The sequence below is a fragment of the Macrotis lagotis genome, chromosome 7 (genome assembly GCF_037893015.1).
Source record: "Macrotis lagotis isolate mMagLag1 chromosome 7, bilby.v1.9.chrom.fasta, whole genome shotgun sequence".
In the NCBI taxonomy this organism is placed as follows: domain Eukaryota; kingdom Metazoa; phylum Chordata; class Mammalia; order Peramelemorphia; family Peramelidae; genus Macrotis; species Macrotis lagotis.
In genome coordinates this window covers 11,588,740-11,610,912 of record NC_133664.1, presented here as the reverse complement: position 1 = coordinate 11,610,912, position 22,173 = coordinate 11,588,740, and the positions used below count along the sequence as shown (strand labels likewise).

The 22,173-nt window shown below is 40.8% G+C and overlaps 1 protein-coding gene across 1 annotated transcript in view; it reads right to left on the bottom strand.

Moving 5' to 3' along the window:
* ITGB8 (integrin subunit beta 8) overlaps positions 1 to 22,173 on the bottom strand; it is a 107,759-nt gene that overhangs the window by 68,880 nt on the left and 16,706 nt on the right. Inside the window, exon 2 of the mRNA XM_074195448.1 lies at positions 9,242 to 9,327. Coding sequence (XP_074051549.1) covers positions 9,242 to 9,327 — 86 coding nt within the window. The remainder of the gene's footprint in view (positions 1 to 9,241; positions 9,328 to 22,173) is intronic.

The window sequence follows — 22,173 nt, the reverse complement described above, 5'->3', positions numbered from 1 at the left end:
TGACTGGCTCCAGTGTTTTGTCTCTATAAGACAAAATAAGGATCAAAGAAACACTTGGATAAAGAAGTGAGAAGAGAATATGCAAGTGCTTCTAATTGGACAGCCATGGAGAGGGGGAGTTGGGGAAATAATAGACATTTTGGAACTTTTCTCAGGCTTCAAAGAATTCATTACACTGGGCACTTTAGTCTAATTCTTTGTTCAGGAGGCTTACAGAGAACTAATAGCCAACTTAGTTTCTCTCTCTTCCTCTCCTTCTGCCCCTCTTCTCCAGCCTAGTCCATTAAGTTGGAGCGTGACTGAGGAATCCTTCCCATTGCTAATACTTCATTGTTAATGCATTGGCCGCTCTTTGAGTCTATTCTCTCAAATATTGCATGGACTTTTAAAAAAGTTTGTCCATATATTTTACTTTTAAAATTTTTGATTATTCATTTATTTTTGCATTAAACTTTGGTTTTTTCTCCCTTTTACCTTCTACTATTAAAAAAATAAGAAAACAAATAGGAATCCACAACAAGTTGTAACAAACTGACATAGTCAAGCAACCAAATTCCATTATTGGTCAAGTGCAAGAATGAGAATATCATTATATGTGGAGGTCATCGCGTCTTTCTCTGACAGGACATGGAGGGAGCTTCATGCAAAGTCATTTCACTGATAAGAGTTCTTAAAAACTTTTGCTTTTTGCCATTTTGTTTTTATAGTTTGAATTCTTCTCCTGGTTCTACTCACTTTATTCTGCATAATTTCATTATGAGTCTTCCTAGGTTTTTCTGAAAATGTCTTCTTTATTTCTTATAACAAAAATAGTATTTAATGTATTAATTTACAATCATTTGTGCAGCAATTCCCCAATGAATGAGTCCACTCTTAATTTCAAATTCTTTGTCATTATAAAAAGAGCTGAAATAAATATTCTTTGTATATCTGAGTCATTTTCCTGTCTTTGATCTCTTTGGGACATGGGCCAAAGGAATGTAGAAGTGTCCCTAGGTCAATAGAATGCCCAATAAATATAACTTTGGGGACAAAGTTCCACATTGCTTTCTAGAATGACTGAACTTCTCCACAGCTCTGTCATCAATACATTAAAGTGCCTCTTGCCCCTGCAGCCCTTGAAATATTTAACATTTTCCATTTTTGTCAATTTTGCTAATGGGTTTGACATAACATCTCAGAGCTCCTTTTACTAACATTTCTTGAATTATTTGTGATTTGGAGTATTTTTTTCACCTCTCTATGAAGTTTAGACCTGTTCCCATGAGAACTGCGTTTTAATTTCCTTCAATCCTTTATTAATTGGGGAATGGCTCCTTGCTCATTTGTTTCAAAGTTCCCAAGAATCATGCTTAAGTCCACTTTTGGTTCCCAATTTTGGCAGGTATATTTGTACCTCTACATTACAAAATTCAGAATTCCAGTCAGTTATCAAACCATTCTTACAAAGTGATTTCATTAGATTGCCTTTTAAGTTCCTTTCTGATGTATACCACAGAAACAATGTAAAGGCTGGCAAATGGCCTTCTGTGGTGGATGGGGGGAGGGAAGTAAGATTAGGGGGAAAATGTAAAACTCAAAATAAATAAAATCTTTTTAATTCAAAAAAACTTGATCCCCCAAATCTATGATCCCATGATGATAAGTAGATACATATGAACATATGTACACATAGCCTATGTATTGGTATAGATACACATCTATCTATCTATCTATCTATCTATCTATCTATCTATCTATCTATATGTGTATCACTTGGAAAGTTTAAAAATGGTAGGTAGTAATTGTTATTATTTTTGTGTTGTTGCTTCCCTTGGATCACCTTTATACGTTGACATGTTGTATTGTGTTCTTTTTTTAATCTTGTAGGTACATTCCATTCACATATGTGCTTCTCCTACCCAATGAGCTTTCTCTTATTACAAGGGGTTTTATATATAGACCCACAAGACCAACTAACAGCAGATATGCAATGTAAAGTCTTCCCGATGAGGATGTCCATATGCTCAGTGAGGGCAGGGACTACTTATTTCATTGCTCTCAAAGGTAACTAGATGATCCAGTGAATAGAGAGCTGGGCCCACCATCAGAATGGCCCGAGTCCCAATCAAACTTCAGATATTTATTGAATTTGTTATCTTAGGCAAGTCATTCAACTTTTGCCTCCCTTTCCTCAACCGCAAGATGTAATTGTGAGGATCAAATGAGATAATGCTTATAAAGGGCTTGATGGTAAATATTATCGATATCAAGATGATCTAAGACTCTAGTCATGAGAATTATAGTTGCTATGTTTGCCTCAGAATTTGGTTAAGTTTGCAATGTGAAAAACCTTTGAGTCTCAGCCTCTGGTTGTTGTCTGGGGACCAGTCTAGCAAAGAGAGGAGGTTAGCCAGCTCACCATCAGAAGTCTCATCACCAGGGAAGTGGATTTGTTTTTAGCCTTAGCAATTGATATGTAAAAGCCACGGAAAAAGGTGGACTCTACAGTGATTTTCTCATATGTAAGAAGTGACAGATCTTTTGAAGTAAGAGAAACTGGCTTTTTATAAAGCTTTATAAAGCATTTTATATAAATAAACCAAATGATGTCAGAGATGCTTTGATCCAGGGCAAAGTGTAATCCATCTTCCTCAGTCAAGTTTGCTAAGGATCAGTATCTTCACAGAATCACAGATTTCCAAAGATCAAAGTAGTCTCCATAACCATCTACTCTTATCTGGTACAAAAGACTAAGGCCCCTGGTACCAAAGGCCAGGACACTGAGTTCCCATCTTACCTTTAATGTTTCCTGCCTGAATGACTTCACTTGGCTTCTGTGATCCCTATCTGAAAAGAATTATCTCCATATACTGAACAATTCAAATGACATATTCACTTGCTTGAATACCTCTGATGTTGGAAAACTCAGTAACTTCAGAAGCAATTTACTCCAATTAAAAACAGTCCTAATAGTTAAGAAGTTTTCTTAAGATTAAGTTAAAGCTTCTTCCAATTCTTCCAAGCATTACTCCTCATTGCCTCAGTAAGAAACCAACATTTTCTACAAGAGAGTCCTTCAAATGTCTGAAATATCTTGACTCCTGCCCCCATAGTTTCCCCCCTGTTCCTTTAGTCATTCTTCAGAAGGCATGAACTTGAGACCCTGATCCCATCCTGGCTCCCCCAAGCTTATGTCCTGTTGTTCAGGACAGGGGAAAAAATACTATAACGTTGCTGTTACCATCTAACCAGGGTAGAACATAGCCTCCAGCCAATCACCTCTTGATTCTTGGAAAAAGAAGATGAGATCCTTGTCCAGGGTCCTAAGGCTTATATGCATCAAATCCAGGAGATGAATACAGGTCTGATTACCATCACAGCACATCACCTCTCGTCATTAGTGTTTATAATGGGAACTTAAAAAACCTACCACCACCAAATAAAAACAAGTCAAGCCAATTCAGAGATTATCAAAGAAATGAGATCTTCTCCATTTGAAGGCAGAATATTTTACATTTTATAGGTGAGAGTGGGTATCAGCAGAGTTCCTGTCATTTTAAGTGTCTTCCTTCTTCCTTTCTCTTCAATGTCCACATCACAGAAATAGAGGATATAGCTGAATGTGTATTGCCTGCCATCTTGGGCTTTCCCCACACAGAGCTACAGAACTACGTAATGTCATGGGAACCACTAGTGTGGCCAAAGGATCCAATCTGAGAGCAATCTCAACCTTTCTCATTCTTTGAGAGAACTCCAGCTAGATCAGGGCTTTCAGAAGAGATGCAGGACATGTGGTAAATGTTAATTCCCCTAGCATTTTTCTCTAAGGAATTATTTTGTCAACAAAAGAATCTGACATCAGATGTCCCAATGAGGCCTAGTCTCCATTAGAAAAAGCAGCAACAACAAATAAACAAAACCAGATGAGATGAGGTGATGGGGAGGAAAGAACTGAAGGCCAGGTCTACATACCATGAAATACCTGAATGGAAATACAGGATTTCAGTCAAAAGTGGAGGCACTCAGTCGAATGGAATCAGAGCCATCTGGATCTCAAGGTTGACCACAAGATGTTTGGTGTCAAGAAGCCACACTCTAAATTTCTTTTAGACACTTGTTAAATAACCACCAACAATTCATCATTAAAGAAAACATCTAACCCAATAAACACTCCACCTACCACATCATGCTGCCCTTCATGTTTAGTGAATCCATTCAATGAGTAATTATTATACACCTGCTAAGTGTGGGGCACAGTGCCAGGGAATACAAAATCAAGGGGAAAAAAGAAAGAAACCAGCCTCTGCCCTCCAAAAGCTTTCATTCTGTTTGGGAGACACAAGAGTCAATAGACAGGGAGAGAACCAAGGACTCAAGGAAGGAAGGAGAACTGAACACTCTGGGAAGCAGGAAGGATTTCCTGTAGGAGGGTTCACCAGAGCTGGGCTTTCAGTGAGTCATTCAATCAAGAAATCCACAAACATTTAGGAAGATGCAGTTCAAGCCAATGGATAGATAGCTGGCCTGGGAGCCAAGAAGACCCAAGTTAAAGTCTTGTCTCTGAAGTGTATTGACTGGGGTGCCAGACATTTCTCTTCTACTCTCAGAACTCTAGGGATTAAACCTACAAGCAGAAAAGAATGGGTCTACAATGCAATGGCAGAAAGAGTTTCTTCATCTAAGAAGTCAGATACTGTGTTGGGCACTTGGGACACAGAGCCAAAACCCAAACCGCCCCTATTCTTGAGCAACTTACATTCCAACTCAGCAGGCAGCATATCCTAGCTCAATGCCCTCTGGACACCTCTCCAGGTTCGATTTGGAATTAGGCCAAATAGGAAAGACAGAAAAGATAATTGTATTCTCATATTTTGTACAAGTGTTAGAAAGGGAATGGGAAGAACAGAACAAAAGGATATCTCCTGGAGTTATTTTAACAGCATCTCTAGCTTTGCCAGTTATAATTATTCCACAAGCAAAGAGAGCCCTCCCAGAGGGAGGACAAGGAAATCAGTAGGGGGTGGAAGCAAGGTAAAAATATTTTCACATGATTTCCATGTTCCACAGCTGGAATATCTTTTTAAATCTGTTATTGTATCCTTGAGTTTTAAGTTAATGTTTGAAAATTACTTGTGCCAGGTCCATAAGGTTAGGAGATATTCAGAAATAACTGTTCCCCTCTCATCTGTGAGGGACAAAGCCTCCCCTCCAGTTCCCCCTATTGTCATCCCATGCCAGTGTACCTGGCCTTTTCCTATGAAGGGTAAGATCTGACCATTCTCTCTTCTACACATAGATACTTCCCCTTCCATGTTAGTTATGCTTCTACTTGTAAAAGGCCCTGACCCATGGCAGAAGATTGAGGTCTTCTTATTCAGAGTAGGGGCAGAAAATTGAAGAGAGAACTTCTCACCCTTTTTCCACTGACTAAGTCATATGTCAAAGCTGTCATGAATAACAGGCTCCTAGACTGAGCAGGAGGAAAGGGACCTCATATCAGCTTGTTCAAACATTTAAAGTTGATGTTTTACCAGAGGAGGGGAAGCTTGGTGACAAAATCAAATCTATATGACTTCATAAGTGAGCGATTCCAAAATAACAAGAGGCCATACATGGGGAAGTTGTTGCCAGCTGGGAGGAGAGGAGAAACAGGTGAGGAAGGAGATTTGTCTTGCAAGTTTGTCCTTGGGTTTCCAGCACCAAGCACACAGCAGATGTTCAGTAAATATTTAGTGACTGAATTGAGGTATACTCATGGGGAATGAAAGCATTCCTCTAGCACCTTTTGAGTGTTTTAGAGCATGTCTCTTGTTTCTCACCTGACTGATAGACAGGGTATTCCCTGTCATAGAGAGTAGCCAGGAAGACTGCAAGGTGAAATATCTTCCCTACATAGCTGGTAGAGCTAGGTAATACAGTGAATAGAGCACTAGATGTGCAGGCAGGGAGATCTGAATTCAAGTCCAGCCTCAGACACTTACTAGCTATGTGACCCTGGTGAAGTCACTTAACACTCTTCACTTCAATTTCCTCATCCATAAATAAGGTGCAGAAAAAAATGGCTAGTCACTCCAATTTTGCCAAGAAACACCAAAATGAGATTTTGGAGAGTCAGTCGTGACTGAAACACATGGACAATAAAATGTCTGGATAAGACCTGCACTTCCTTATTCTTCCTGACCCTGATGTTGGTCACCCCTCTCTGGGAATTTCTTATTTTGACTCATTACTCTTGGGGGTCAAATTCAAATCTCAGTTATTTCTGAGAGCAGAAGAAATTTAAGTGTTATCAGAGCCCCAGGGGAAAGACCCAAAGGACCTGCCCTCCTTCCAGCGCTGCCATTTCTGCAGCCTTGATAGCTGACTGGGAAGAAATTTGGCTGAGCATTGGAATTTGTCCTGAATTTTCAGTCTCACTCCAAACCAATCTGGCCAAAATGTACCACAGCCACAGCTGATGGCCTCCTGGCACTTGAAACAGCTATCTGGGAATATTATTAAAGCACTCCCTCAGAAGTCAATAGGCCTAGGATCCATTAGTGTCCACAAAAGTCTTAGCTTTTGAATGGGAGAAGCTGTTGGAATCTGAGATTTGCTATGTGCTTCCTTGTGGGACCTTGGACACATAACTTCATCTCAAGGGCTTCACTTGTCTAACCTATAAGAAGAGAGTTGAGGTAGAGCAGGCATTCTAACCTGGGATGATGTGTGGTGCAAAGGATCAAGACTTGGTCTCCATACGAGGACATTCTGAGTTCAAAGCTTTCCTTTGACTCCTGTGAGATAGGTGACTCTGAGCAGATCCCTTAGCTATGCTGGGTCTCAGCTTCTTCAGTGAAATGCAGGGGTTGCAATAAAGAGATGCTAAAGTTCTTTGCAGATCTGCATCTATGCATCTACCATCACAATAGCTCATGCATTTGGGTAGATAATGCCAGTTAAGATTTTACTGTTTCTCCTGCCTCTGATTGAACTTGAAAATTCAGCATGCATTCAGCACATATATACTACTATTGGGAAAGAGAAACAGAACCCAGTAGTTCCTGCTCTCAGTGGCATTCTCGTGGAGTGCAAATGGCACAGAGAAAAACCTCACGTGAATAGTTATCTGTGAAAGAAGTGGGGGGAGATCTATGAATAAAGAAAAGGGAGGAGGGGAGTCAAGGGATAGAAGGGATAGCTTCATAGATCTGGACTCACTTCTGCCTACCCCTATATCCTCCTTTGGTGAACCATGCAAAGATGAGGAGCAAGTGGGTCAGGGTAGGGGGTAGGGTCACCCACTGTGGGAGGGGAATGCTGTGTTGGGAAATAGCCCTGTACTGATTTCACCTCTGATGATCTGCCTGGGTTCCAGCTGCAAAACAGATGTCTTTCCCAGGATAAGTCTGTCACCTGTAGTCTCCCTACTAGCTGCTACCTCAACCTTTGACTGACACCACATCCCTCAATGTCCTTTCCTCTCTGCTTAGATGGGTGGTGGTTGGCTCTGCCATTGACTTTCTTTATAAATGGCAGCAAGCAGACTTCCAGTTCCTTCTACTCTACAACTATTGCCCTGCCTGGATTCAACTCCATGCCCCTGTGTCAGGTAGCCCGATGTTACCCCCAAATCTCTACTTTCTTGTTTCCTTTTTTATTTTTTCCATCCCATTAGACTGGATGCTCCTTGAGGACAAGAGGTCTCAGAACTCAGGACTCCAAGATGTATCCTAGTTCTGGTGGAAGGAGGAAGCCACAAGACAGATGGCATAAATTGAGAATGGTACACATTCCTATAGAACTTTCATGTTTATAAAAGTTTTCTTAATATTGCCTTGTGAGAAATAAAGGACAATATCTTTTCCATATATATATATATATGTATATATGGGAGGAAACTGAGGTCCTGAGATATTTGGTGACTTGTCTGTAAACACATATCTAGTAATCAATTGAGCTTTGATCACAATGTAGTGGGGAGAATGTGACATTCAAAGCTGTAGGAATGAGTCATTTATTATCTGTGGGATTTTGACCAAATTGCTTTATCTCATTGTAACTCAGTTTCCTCATTAGAAAAATGAGAACATTTTGCTAGATTAGAAGCCCCTCCACTCTTTGCAAATAGCTTGAGATACTTTAAAGCAGCCATTCTTAACTTTATTTTTCAAAAAATATAACTGCATTTTGATATATTTTTGGTATCCTATGTTTTTAAAATCTGATGCTAAGAAAGAGCCCATAGGCTTTACCCCCAGACTGCCCAAGGAGTCCATATTACCTCCCAAAAATTCAGAACTCCAATTCTGGAGTCTTATGATCTTTTACTCCCATAAGCCCCATGAAATCTCACTCCTAGTAGCCATTCATGGGATCCTAAATTCAAACTGTGTGAATTATCAACAATGGTAAAAATAGAAATTAACAGAGGGTTTCCACAAAGAAATAATATACTAAATAAATCTAAGCACTTTACATCTAGGGGTTACCAATAACATATATACAGATGATAGTCCATTAATTTAAATACTAAAAGACCCCAATGGAATTTATTCCCTAGGGATTTCTTATTATTGGTAAGTTTCAAGATTCTATTTGTAATGAGCTGATTTTAGGGGGAAGATAGTAGCATAAATCTTGTGTCACAGTTACTGTCTCTGCATGTTACTCTGATACCCATATTGCAAACTCTCATGATAACTCATAGAACAGCTTCACATATGAGAGAGAGAGAGAGAGAGACAGAGAGAGACAGAGAGAGAGAGAACAAATAGAATTTTTTCCACTAACCACAAAGCAGGTGATGTACCATGATGTGTAATGGAAGGCAGGACTTATCTCCACATATTTCAAACAAAGACAAGTGAAACACAACTAATAAATTAGCTTGTTGGCATTTAATAAGCCTATACATGAGCATGATTCAGCTTGGAAATATAATTAAATGCTTAAAATAAATGAGGGCCGGCACACTGTGCCAAAGTCGAATGAGCCTACAAAAAGTGACTATCTCTGTCTGCCAATGCTGTCTATGGAACAGATGGAAAACATAATGTGGTTTGCACTTTATTTTTAAATTACTGTAATTTTCCTAATAAAAAGGTTATGCTTTATTTTCATAAAGCCAGATAGGCTGTCTCCAATAATAAGGCCAAGGAAAATTATCCAATGGCCCTCTCTCCCTCCCTCCCTCCCTTTCTTTCCATCAACACTTTCTCAACCTAGTTCACTAAGGTCATGAAGTCTGGATAAAAAAAAAAACAGAACACAAACCTACCTCTTGGGCACACCATCCACACTCTGGCCCCAGCACCAGACATTTGGTACATGTTGCTGCATTTGAGCTGGTGCATCTGTTCTCTTCTGTAATGGAAGATAAAATAGTTGATTAATAATGGGCTCTCTTCCCTAAGACGTTCCCTCGTATTTGACCCCTAAAAAATTAGCCTAGACAATTATAAGACTTTATAAGACAAACATACTTTTACTAGAGAAGACAGAGCTCATTGATTTTGAGGTAGAAGAGATTTTAAGTATCATCTTTTCCTTTCCACAGTTACTTATTTTACAGATAGGGAAATTAAGCTCAGAAAAGGTTCATTGATGTCAACCAATCAACCACTCCATTCTAAAGAATTTATTATATCCTTGTCACACCAAGTTATGTACTATGTCAAGCACCATGCTATGGACTTAGAGTATAAAGACAGGGAAGAACCCAACATTCTCTCCAGTTAAGGAATTTACATTTTAAGGAAGGGGATAGAAAAATCTATCAGCTGCTATGAATCCATTATATGCAAAGACATAGAAGAGTGGGAAGACAACCTTAGAGAATCACATAGGTTGGAAAGAAACTAGCAGGATTTGTTTGCAGACTCTTTGACTCCAAAGATAATCCATTTTCCACATCCCCCAATAGCTCCCTTTTTATCTCACATACTTTAGTCCATAAATGACATTTTGTTCAATATTTTCAATGCTTAATTTTTTTTGTATGGAAAGGGTGGGAAATATTGCCTTTAATTTATAATTGATAGTTCTGGATAAATCCATCTCCAAAGAACCCAAGAGGAAAGAACTCCCTGCTTGTTTCTCTTATATGGGAATAATATATTAGTCATTGATGATTACCTTGAGTGTGGGAATTCTCTCTGCCAACAAAGATGCCAACTGTTTAGGCCTCATAGATAAGTGTTCCAGAGTTGCTAGATATTCAAACACTTGCTCAGGCTTGCATAATTAGTAAGTATTATAAGTGGAAAGTGAATCCATCTTTTGGACCATAAGGTTAACTCCCTATGCCACATTGCTCTCTAAAATATGATCTGAATTAATAAGTCCCTTGGTGACCATTGAGTAATAGAGACTACTGGACTGGTCTCAGAGGACACCTGGGCTCAGCTCTTGGCTGTAGACCTTTCTAGAGAAGTCACATGGACATGCTTCTTTCCATATTAACATTGTATTGTTATGCTATCTAGAATGATAGGTCTTACCTGGTCTGGACGGTTACCTAAAAACTGGGAATGGTTTGATTCTAATAAATCACATTTCTGCATCATGAACATGAATGGTCTGATTGGAGAAATCATAAAGAGCTAGGATGGCCATGAGGAAACTTTATTATGGAGACTCTGACTTATGTAAAGACAAGACCTCTCTCTTGACCAAGCTAGAAAATGAGGGACTTGAAATTCATGATCCCTATGGTTTCTTCCAGCTCACAATCTGTGATCCTATGAAGGCTATCTTTGATACTTAAAAGCTGTGTGACCTTGACAAATGGCCAAAGGATATGCAAAGGCAATTTACGAATGAAAAAATCAAAGCAATCCATAGTCATATGAAAAATTGCTCTAAAACATTATTGATTAGAGAAATGCAAATTAAAGCAGCTCTGAGATATCATCTCATGCTTATTGGATTGGCCAATAAGACCAAAAAGGGCAATGATCAAGGTTGGAAAGGATGTAAGAAATCAGGAACAATACATTGTTGGTGGAACTGTGAACTCATCCAAAATGTAAATTCCTTAACTGGAGAGCACTTTGGAATTACACCCAAAAAGCAATAAAAATGTGCATATCCTTTGATCCAGCGATACCACTACTGGGTCTATACCATGAAGAGATCATGAAAAAGAGTAAATACATCACTTGTACAAAAATATTCATAGCAGCCCTGTTTGCAGTGCCAAAGATAAGAAACTGAGTGAATGTCCGTCAATTAGGGAATGGCTGAACAAATTGTGGTATATGCATATTATGGAACACTATTGTTCTATGAGAAATGGGAATTCAGAGAAGCCTGGAAGGATTTACATGAACTGATTCTGAGCAAGATGAGCAAAACCAGAAGAACATTGTACAACATAAAAGCAACATGGGAGTGATGATCAATCTTAAAGGATTTTCTCATTCCATCAGTGCAAAAATCAGGGACAATTCTGGGAATCTGCAGTGGAGAATGCCATCTGTATCCTGAGAAAGAATTGTGGGGTTTGAACAAAGACCAAAGACTATTACCTTTAATTTAAAATAAAAAGTTATCTTATTATGTAATTTTGCTATCTCTTTTATTTTTTCCCTTAAGGATATGATTTCTCACTCAACACATTCAATTTAGATCAATTTATATCATGGAAACAATGTAAAGACTATCAGAGTGCCTTCTGGGGGGGGTGGAGAAGGGAAGCGAGATTGGGGGAAAATTGTAAAATTAAAAAATAAATTAAAAAAAGGCAAGTAAGTAAATAAATAAAGGGGGGGGGGGGGAAGCCGTGTGACCTTAGGCAAATCACTGAACTTTCCTGAGTTTCAGTTTCAACATCTGTAAAAGATGATGTGTTTGGACAAGGTAGCCTATAATGTTACCTAAATTGCCTAAGTCCTTGGCTAAATCTGTGAGCCTACCAATGCCACCTTGGACAGCTCCTATTTGTAGGACCTTGCATAATTCACTTCTCTAGGCCTCAGTTTCCTCATCTCTAAAATTCAGGGATTGGACTAGATGGGCTCTAAGGCCTCTTTCAATGCTTGATCTATGATCATATGACTCTTTGCGGGAGAAAAAGGATCAGAAGGGCAAAACCAGTAAAGTCATGGCAACCATCTGCACTGCCACTTTAGAAGTTGGCTGAGATGAGGTTCTGTTCTAGGCTCCATTCTTAGACTCCTCCATCTGACTTACCTTAAATGAGTCTCCAATTGGAGTTTCCAAGGATTTCCATTGATATGCACCTTTGGGTGATATTTAATAATGACATTTTCCTCAGGGAATTATTTTTCTCCTCTCTTGCAAAATGCACCCCACCCCCATTCCAGGCACTATCTAGTCAGACTCCTGTCCTTCTTTCTTTCTGTTTTCTGTCTGTCTCTTTCCTCTTTACTTTCTCTTTCTTCCTTCCTTCCTTTTTTCCTTTCTTTTTTCTTCCTTCCTTTCTTTTCTTTTTTTTCCTTCCTTTCTTCCATTCTCTTTTCCTTCCTCCCTTCCTTTTTTCTTTTCTGTCTTTCTTTTCTTCTTCCATCCTCTCTCTCTCTCTGTCTCTCTTTTTCTTTCCTTCCTTTCATCCCTTTTAGTTCTTTGTGATCAGCAATGGCTCTCTGGGTGTGAGAGAGAGAGAGGAATAAGACACTGAAGAATAATAAGGATGATATAAAACAAATCTATTTTTAAAAGGCAATGCCCTTATATTTTATTTTTTCCTTAAGGATATGATTTCTCTCTCATCACATTCAATTTGGATCAATGTAGAGCATGGAAACAATGCCAAGACTAACAGAGTACCTTCTCTGTGGGGGGAGGGGGAGGGAAGCAAGATTGGGGGAAATTGTAATATTCAAAAAAAATTTAAAAACCAGACAAAAAGGCAATGCTCAATACTTTATACCTTCTTGACTATCAGCTAGGTTTTCTTCCAATGAGACTGAACCTTTAAAGATAAAAAAAAAAATTCCAGAGCACTTGCGTATGGTTTGGATCTGGCAAGACTTTGCCCTCTGCATTTTTCTAAAACTGACAGTATCACTGACTTGTAACTAGAAGGGTCCTGATAAGGCCTAAGATTATATATTTAAAACTTGAATCTATTCTAAAGGTTGGATAGTCCAAGCTCTCTCCCCACTTTACAGATGAGGGAACTGAGACTCAGTTGATTTGTTTAGAGCTACATCACTATTAAGTATCTAATGTCAGCTTTGAAATGAGACTCTGCTATTGCTAACTCCATCCGATAGGCTGCATTGTTGCCTGGAGTATTATCTTTTTTTTTTTTTTTTTCTGAGAGGAGGATGTTGAAGTCTACAGAAGGTGAATAATTTTTTCAAGGTCTCACAGGCAATAAATGACCAAGACAGACATAAACCCTGGAACTCTAAGGCTGAATCCAGTACTTTCTCAACTTTGAGGTCTTCTGTGTCTTCAGAGCCAATAAAATTGATGCAAAACTAAAATCAAATAGAGCCTTTGCTAAAAATTAACCTGGATCCCAATGGCAGAAACTGGGGCCTGGACTGGGCTATAGTTTTAGCCGTAATTCCCTCCATTCAGGTATGAATTTTGTGCATCAAGTTAAATTTGCAGAGTCATGGCCTTCAGGAATGAGGAAGCAGCAGGGGTGTGTTTCTAATTCTGACTTTGATTAACTCTCCTTCAACCTAAGACCACAGAATGCAGCAACTTGAAAAGAGAGGAACTCATTTTCCTTCTGTTCTTCTCATCCCTGCCTCACATCCATGGCATTTGGAGGGTCAGCCTCCACTTTGAAAATTCAGGGACCCACCCAGGCCTGATGGGTGACAGCTTGGGAGGTCACTTTGGTCCTGCCAGGGGTCAGGGCTGACAAGTCTCTGAAACCTCCCAGAAACAGGAGTTTGGCCTCTTTTGGATTTGGAAGAGGAGGGGTGACTTGTGTTTCCTCAGAAGTCAGGGCAGACTCCAGCTCTGGACTATATGGGAGCCATGTCAAAGCTGCTGCTGGAGAGTGTCATGGGCAGATTCTCAGAAGACAAGCCAGATAAACTTTGGCAAAGATAAATTTCAGGCTGAAACAAGGCCTACACAAGGAGCTTGATGCAGGAAGTTTGTCCTTTGCGGGGTCCTGAAATCCCATCTGGGGCACACTTGATTGGAGCAGGCAGAAAACTGAGGAGTCTTCTCCTTTTCCTGAGAATCCTGGCTGGCAGAGCTGTTGTGACCATCCTTTGGCTCAGCCAGGGCCAACACTGAATAAGCCCTGGGATGGGCCAAAACTGAGTCAGGGTTCAACCAGCTCCAGCCAGGACAACCCTGAAATGCCAAAAATGGCAAAAGCCACATGGACTCATTTGTAGAATGGTAGGAGAGGTGGTGGGAGACAATACAAGGGGATCTGGGCTTGTAGTTGGCAAGTCCGACATTTAAATCCTGCCTCAGGCATCTATTTGATGTGTGATCATGGGAAAGTCATTTAACTTTTCTGACTCTGATCCTGAAGAAAGAATAAAAATATCTCTAGGATATACTTCACAGCGAGTGATGGAGTGATGTGAGAGATTCAATGTGATAATATCTATAAAGCCTTTGCAAGTCAAAAGGGATTCAGAAATCTCTGGTATATGTCCCCATCTCTGGTGCAGTGCCCTTCCCACCAAACCTCTCCCATCTCTGTCTGTTGAAGTCTTTCCCTTCAAGTTCCAACTTAGCTGCCTCCAGGAAGTGCACCATATTAAAAGGCAGCTTGCCCTCCATAAATAACCCCCAGAACTTGGTTCAGACCTTTTTCCTGCCCTAAATAGAGTCTCTCTCTCTCTCTCTCTCTCTCTCTCTCTCTCTCTCTCTCTCTCTCTCTCTCTCTGTCTGTCTGTCTCTCTCTCTCTCTCTCTCCAGAGTTATCTGGGGATATGACTTCCTCATCCCCACTCACCTCTCATTAGATTGGAAGCTCCTTTGAGAGGAGAATTTCTGCCCTAATCAATTCCTATATCCAAAGAGTTGAGGATGGAGTCTTCCTCATGGAATACATTGAATCAAAACTGGTTCACAATTGGCAAGGATGGTACGTGGTACCCAACTTCATAACCTTTTCTTATACATGTGAAAGGAGAGTTTGGAGACTGGAGGGGAACTCAGTGGCCACTTACATCAACTTCTATTTTAAATGCCTCTAATAGGCTCTTAAACACCTTCGGGTGGGGGGGGTCCAATAGCTCTCAGCCTTCTTTTCCCCACCTACTTTGACCAGACTTGGCCATCATGCCTCTTCCTCCCCCCCCCCCCATTCCCTTGTTTCACTTCCCTTATTTACACTATCTTCTTTCATTAGAATGGAAGCTTCTTGAGGGCAGTGGCTAGCTTTCATTTTGCTATCATGTATATCTCCAAAGATTAATGCTTACTGTTGCAACTTTAGATAGTCTGTTCACCTTCTGGAGTGCTCTAAGGGTTAAGATTTTCCTGAAGCCAAGTATTAATCTGCCTCTGCAGTTCCTCCTAGCCTGCTGCCCTGGGGCCCATTCAGGCCATGCTTGATCCTATACATTAGGTATTGGCCCTTTAAATAAATGAATATTCTCATCATGAGATATGTTATGTGATTGACTTCAGGGAAGACATTTACCCTCTTGGGGACACAGTTTTCCTGTCTATTAAATGAAGAAAGGTGGCTTGGTGGCACAGTAGATAGAGCACCACCCTGGAGTCAGGAGGACCTGAGTTCAAATCCGGTCTCAGACACTTAATAATGACCTAGTTGTGTGGCCTTGGGCAAGCCACTTAACCCCATTGCCTTGCAAAACCTATTAAATGAAGAAGTTGGTTTGGTTTCTTCTAGTTCTAAATCTCCTCCAAGCTCAGTTCCCATTAAAATGGGAATAATGGTAGTGCCCCACCTCCTAGGAGTCTTGGGAGAATCAAGTCAACATATGTAAAACACTGTGTAAATCACCAGTTGCTAAGTAAATGATAGGAATCATCATCAGCCATGTTTATGCGATTACTGCTAGATAATAATGATGATGTGATCCTTCTTTGATCTAGACTCAAGACCCTCTCACTTTCCCTCCAACCATAAACCTGATTATTCTCTTCTGAACACTCTCCAACTTAGCCACATCCTATGTGTGGCTCCATCATGGATACAGTCTGACCTTTGCAAAGCACTGGGGAATGATCCCCTCCCCAAGACTACAAGTTATTCCCTTCTGGGAGGGGGGTGCATCACACTGTTGACTCACTTGTCGGCTTCCAAGGGCTTCCAAGCCTTTAAACTTCCAGATGTTGCAGAAAAACTAACCCCTGTCCATTCCTTCCCCTCTCCAGCCACAGGGGAAGTGATATTTGCAGGGGTTGAAGCAATTTTCCCCAGTGAACCAGGCATCTGATAGAATTGCTGTGCTTCCCAACTTGTCTCCAAGATTGTGCTGCAGTTGAATCTCTGTGATTTCCATGAACATCCTAATGGGGGTATTAAAAGCTGCATAATAGCCTTTGGTGGGAGTGGCTTTAACATTATTAAGGATGATTCCTAGATAATATAGATAAAATCTCTGGATAGCTGAGAAGAATAATTGGTTCCCCTCTAGTTGATTTTAAGTCCACCTCTAACCATTATACCACATTTCCTGTCCTTTATGACATATAAAAAACAACCACTTAACTACTGCATATCCAGAAGATGAATAAAGATTACCAGGTCTATAATTTGGAATTTTAAGAGATCTTTGCATGTCTAAACTGCTCCATGGGACCTTCTTGCTTTGACTCAGAGTCAAGTCAGCAAGAAACCACAAAGCTCTTACAGTGTACTAGGGGAGATAATAGGATCCCAAATTTTGAGCTACAAAAAATTAATTCAACCTCCCCATTTTATAGATTGGAAAACTGAGGGGATGGGAAAGAAAAGAATACTGGGCTCTCCTCACCAGTGACCCAAGTAACTAGTTATCATCAAGTCAGTCAATGACAGTAGAATAATGATGCTGATTACTAACTCTTTCCATGAATGACCTGGAAAGAGCTGGAGGTCAGGGTCTCTTCTGCCTACATGTTTATGTGCTCCTCAGCTATTTATGGAGTTTATGAGCACAGTATTTCTTCACAGAGCCCTGTCTCTAGGGAAGGAGTGGCAATGGTCAGCCTTTTCCTAGGAGTATATCAACTAAAAATTACGGGGAATTCAACTCTTAAGAGACAGTATGGCATAGTGGATAGAGAAGTAACCTTGAAGTCAGAAAGACCTACGTACAAATCCTGACTCTGACACACTGGTGTGTGTGTGTGTGTGTGTGTGTGAGACCCTGGGCAAGTTAATTCACTCCTTGCCCCACCATGGGCTACTTATGACGTAGAGGGTGTTGATCTGATTGGTAGCCGAAGGTACATTCTCCCTTGGGAGCTCTCTGCATGAATAAACCTCCAGATCCAGTCCCTTTCCTCAGCCCACTCTCAGGCTCCTAATGTCTCTATTTGGCAGGCAAATGGCTCTGTGACAATACTGACAATTACAGCTGACATTTATATGACACCTTTAAATTTCTTCAACAGCCTCAGAAGTGTGAGTCAGGAAGTAGAAGGATAATACTCAGCTTTATTGAGTTTCTTTAGACCCAAACAGTTTCCAAACTGGGTATCCTCTTGGGAGCCATTTGTATTTATTTATTTATTTTGTGTATGATTGGTTGGCATTAAGTTACAGCCTGAATCTATGAAACCCTCAAACCGGCACTGCCACAAAGAGAGCCTGGGACCATAAGGAACCAGATAGGACAATCCATCTTTATTACAGAGGCAGTGATGCTTGGCATTGGTGCAGTGGAGAGAGCCTTTGGCTTACACATAGCCAAGGCCTGTTGACCAAGTACAAGAGTTAGTTCTAGTTTCTCCTCTCTACTAAGCAGTCAAGCTACTGACTGTAAGTCTCATAGACCCTTAGACTCTGAACTTTAAGAAAGCTATGGTCTTCCATTCCAGTCTCTTGTTATAAAGCTAAAGGCCACAGAGGAGGAACATGACCTCCCCAAGGTCCTACAACTAATATTATCTTCTTGAATTCCTCCCCCCACTCAGTTCTTGAAAGCTTCCATATCTGTTTTCCTATTCTCTTGTCATTCAGAATCTTCTCTCTTCTCTCAGATAGAGGTAGTCTTCTTTCTTACTGATATTAGCCTCTACATCCGGTAATTTTTATCTGACTTCTTGCCCTTTCTTGTAATACCTTCTCCCAGGAATGATTTCCTCTATTCCCCCCAATCCCCCCCCCCAACATATATATTTATTTGGCCTCTTTGTTCTTGGAGTTTGTCTCCCCTATTCTGAAATAGCCTGCCCTTGCCTCTGTTTCCACCCCCAGTAATCCCTTCTCTCATTGTCAAACTTCTGGAAGCAGTCGCCTTCTCTATGTCCATAGCCTTTGGTTTCTCCTCACCGCCCCAGTGGCTCAGCTCTCACCATCTGGCTTCTGTCACCATCACTCTCCTGAAACAACTCTTGCCAAGGTTGCTGACAACCTCCAGGTCCCTACATTCAATGGCTTCTTTTCAGTTTCCATCTTCCTTGACCTCTGTGCAACAGCTAACCCTGTCGCCAACTGCTCCTTGATATTCTCATCCTTCACCTTCGGTTCTCAACACTCATGGCCCCTAAATTGATGGTTCCTTGGTTCTTCTCGCTGCTTCTTCATCCTGGCACCTTCCTAAGATTCTGTTCTTGGTCTTTTCCATTCTCTTGACAATCTCATCCCTTTCCATTACTTCAGTCATCATATGGAGGCAGAAGACTGTCCATTTTATGCCTCCAAGTCTAACCTTTGCCCAGTCAACTCATTTTGCATGTCCTGTCACCACATCAAAGGATCATAGATTTAAAATTGGGTTGAAACTTAAAGATCAACTTGTCTCACCCCCTGATTTTACAGATGAGGAAACTGAGACCCAGAGTATTTTTTTTGTCCAAGATCATGAAGACCATAATTATAACTTATACAACACCCAGTTGTTCTCTGATTATAGAGTCTGTTCTCTTTTCCCTGTACCATAATATCTTTCAAGAGTTAACCTTAAATTGGGCATGGCTAAGATCTTGTTTCTGCCCTAATTTCTCCATTTACGTCAGTAAGATCACCATTCTCCTCCCCTTACCTCCTAGAGCCTTGGCAATAATAAGACTAATACTGACACAGAATTTTAAGATTTTCCAAGCACATAAAATATCTCACTTGATCTTCAACAGATAAGTGCTATTGTTATCTTCATTTTAAAGATAAGGAAACTGAGGCTAAATGATTTACCCATTATCACACAATAGTAAATGTCTGAGACAGGATATGAACTGAGATGTATCTGTCTCCAAGATCACTGTACTGGCCTCTACATCACCTAGTACCCCTGATCTTTTTCTTCCCTTAGTTTCCATACTTACTGTAAAGTGCAATCAGTTGCCAAGTCCTAACAATTTAATCTTTAAATATATCTCCTAAATCTGTGCCACCCTCTTTACTCCCACAACAATGACTCTAGGCTCTTTTCCCTTTTTTCCTGGACTACCTCAGGGAACTCTAAATTTATTCTTGACTATTTCTCCTCCTGCTCACATAAGTTATCTAAGGCACTGATCTGCTTTCATCATTCCTCTCTTCAAAACACTCCAACGTCTTCTCGCTGTGGTCCAAACTGAAGATCAATTCCGTCCAATAGAATGTAAGCTTTTTGAGGGTAGGGACTAACCATCATTTTGTCTTTGTCTATATCAGTTTCTGACACAGTGAGTGTCTGGCTCTCATAGATGATGCTTGATGCTAGTTGCTGAATAGCCTTCACAGCTTCTAGAAGCCTAAAGCCAGTCTAGTTTTCCAGCTATGTTCCCCATCCTCCTCCTCCCTCGACTCCATGTTGCAATCCAAACGGTCTCTTCACTTCCCTGTGCCACCCAACCTGGTTCTTAGTCCATCTTTGCCTCCCTTGGTGCCTTTGCTCGAGTCATTCTCAAGTGTATAGAAGACCAAGCTCTAGCATTATCGTCACCTGATGGATAGAATACCCTTCTTCCTTCAAGTCCTTGTGTAAGTCTCCCCCTTCCTCCCCAGTGAAACCTTCCCTGATATTCTTACTGGTGAGTGATCTCTCTCTTGTTGGGATTTCTTGGAGCTTCATTTCTGGCCTGAATCTCTGCCATATTCTTCTTTCTGCTATCTTGGGGTTACTTGTGTGCAGGTCTAATCCCCTTTTTTTAAAACTGAGAGTCCTTGAGGTTAGAGTCTATGTGTAGTTATGTCCTTGTCAGCTCTGTGCCCAACCAGAGGGAGGATCAAAACCTGTGTGTTATAGGTAGAAATCCTGAAGAGAGTGAGACTGAGCAGACTCAGGAGATATCTACAGCAAGGAAATTGAATTAGAACTGGAGCTTGTAAGGGGGTGGAAATCTACCTAACCTGATGGGGGGGGTCACTGTGAGGATTATCACACATGCTGTCAAAGGGGATAGTGAAAAGGGTGGAGTGGGGGGAGAAGAAAGAGAACAGCAGAGGGGTAGGAAGGAGAGGGAGGGAAGTGGACACAGAGAGAAACAAAGAAAGACAGACCCAGAGAGAGAGACCCAAGAGAGAAAGACATAGAGAAGCAAAAAAGGAGAAATGGGAAGAGAGGGACCAAGAAAGAATGGAAAAAAATGAGAGATATTTGTTCAGATTTGAACAAGTTTTTATTTTTCCCATCATTCCCCAAATGTTAGATGTCCCTCTACCCCACCCTCTGCTTCTCTGGATGGTATACTTTGCCATAGTCCTAAACTTTTAGATATCTACCCAGCACTTTCCTTATCACCCTGGCAGGAAGGTAATATAAACCCTATTATCCCCATTTCACAGATGGGTAAACTGAGGCCCAGGGAATTTGACTTGCCCAGGATCATTTAAAAATCATTTCAGAATGGAGACTTGAATCCATGTCACCTGTCCCTATGCCCAGGAGCCTGGGTACAATACTTATTCCTGTACTGATGCTTCCCCTGGACAAAAAATGCAAGCTTCCCAAAGGCTTTCCCTTTGACTTCCCAGGGTCTTGCCCAGCCATCTCCCAAGGAGGAGTTTAATGAATGGTTATGAATTAGATTTTGTCACTAGGCCACACTATCAAATTGAGTTTTTGTCATAGGAGAAAGGGAGAGGTGGCTACGAGAGAAGGCAGGCAAACAGCAACCAAGGCTACCAAACAGGGCACCACCTTGGGGGGGGGGGGTCTGCCTTAGTTCTGTAACTCTGAGGGCTCCAAAGCTCCCTAGTCCAGGCAGTTTCAGGCTATTCCGAGGCAAAGTCCTGCTCAGAGCCGCAGGGTCTGGACTGGAAAAGCCAGAGTGGACATGTGCTCTGATCCTTGTTTTAACTGGAAAGGTTCCACACATTCCAGCTGTCTTCTTTGGGAGGCACACTCCCTGTTTTGAAAAGCCAAAGTATTCACCAGTTTCCCACTCTGCCCCTCCAGATAATGTTTTTAAATATAACACATTTCATTAGAGTTTCAGGGCCTCTTCCTATTTTCCATTCTAACTCTTGGCAGGTAGGAAATCTCTCTCTCTCTCTCTCTCTCTCTCTCTAAACTAACACTCTCACTTTCTGTCTCTGTATCTCTGTCTCTCTCTCTCCCCCTTTCCTCTTTTCTTTCCTTATTTATTCATTCCTTCATTTATCTTACTTTCGTATTCTTTTTCTCCTTTCTTCCTTCCCTCTCTCTCTCTCCTTCCCTTCCCTTTCTCTCCTCACTATGAAACAGCTGCTCAGATCAAAATCCCTAAAGCTTAAAGAAGTCTTCAAGTGAAGACCCTGGAGATCTTAGGTTCTCGAAAGCTTCTTTGAAATGTGAAGACCTATTGCTTTCATAGATTTTATTACCCAGCCGGCAAATTCACTCTTGAAAATGGATTTCTTCTAAACAAACACCCTCTCCTCTTGTGCCTCTTGAAGTCCTAAGCCTCCTTCTGGGCTCTCTCTAATACTTTCTTCTCTAAAACTCTCTTCCTAATCTTTGTTGTTCGTATTCTTTGCTCCTCTTTCTCCTCCTCCTCCTCCTCCTCCTCCTCCTCCTCTCCTCTCCTCTCCTAAACTTTTAGAAAGCAGGTACAAATGACTTGGACTTTTTTTTCTGTAGATTCGGGACAGAGACACCATGGCACTATTTGGCTTTGATTGTTTAATGATTTCATAGAGTAAGAGTAGAAAAAAGTGTCAAAGGCGTCTAGTCC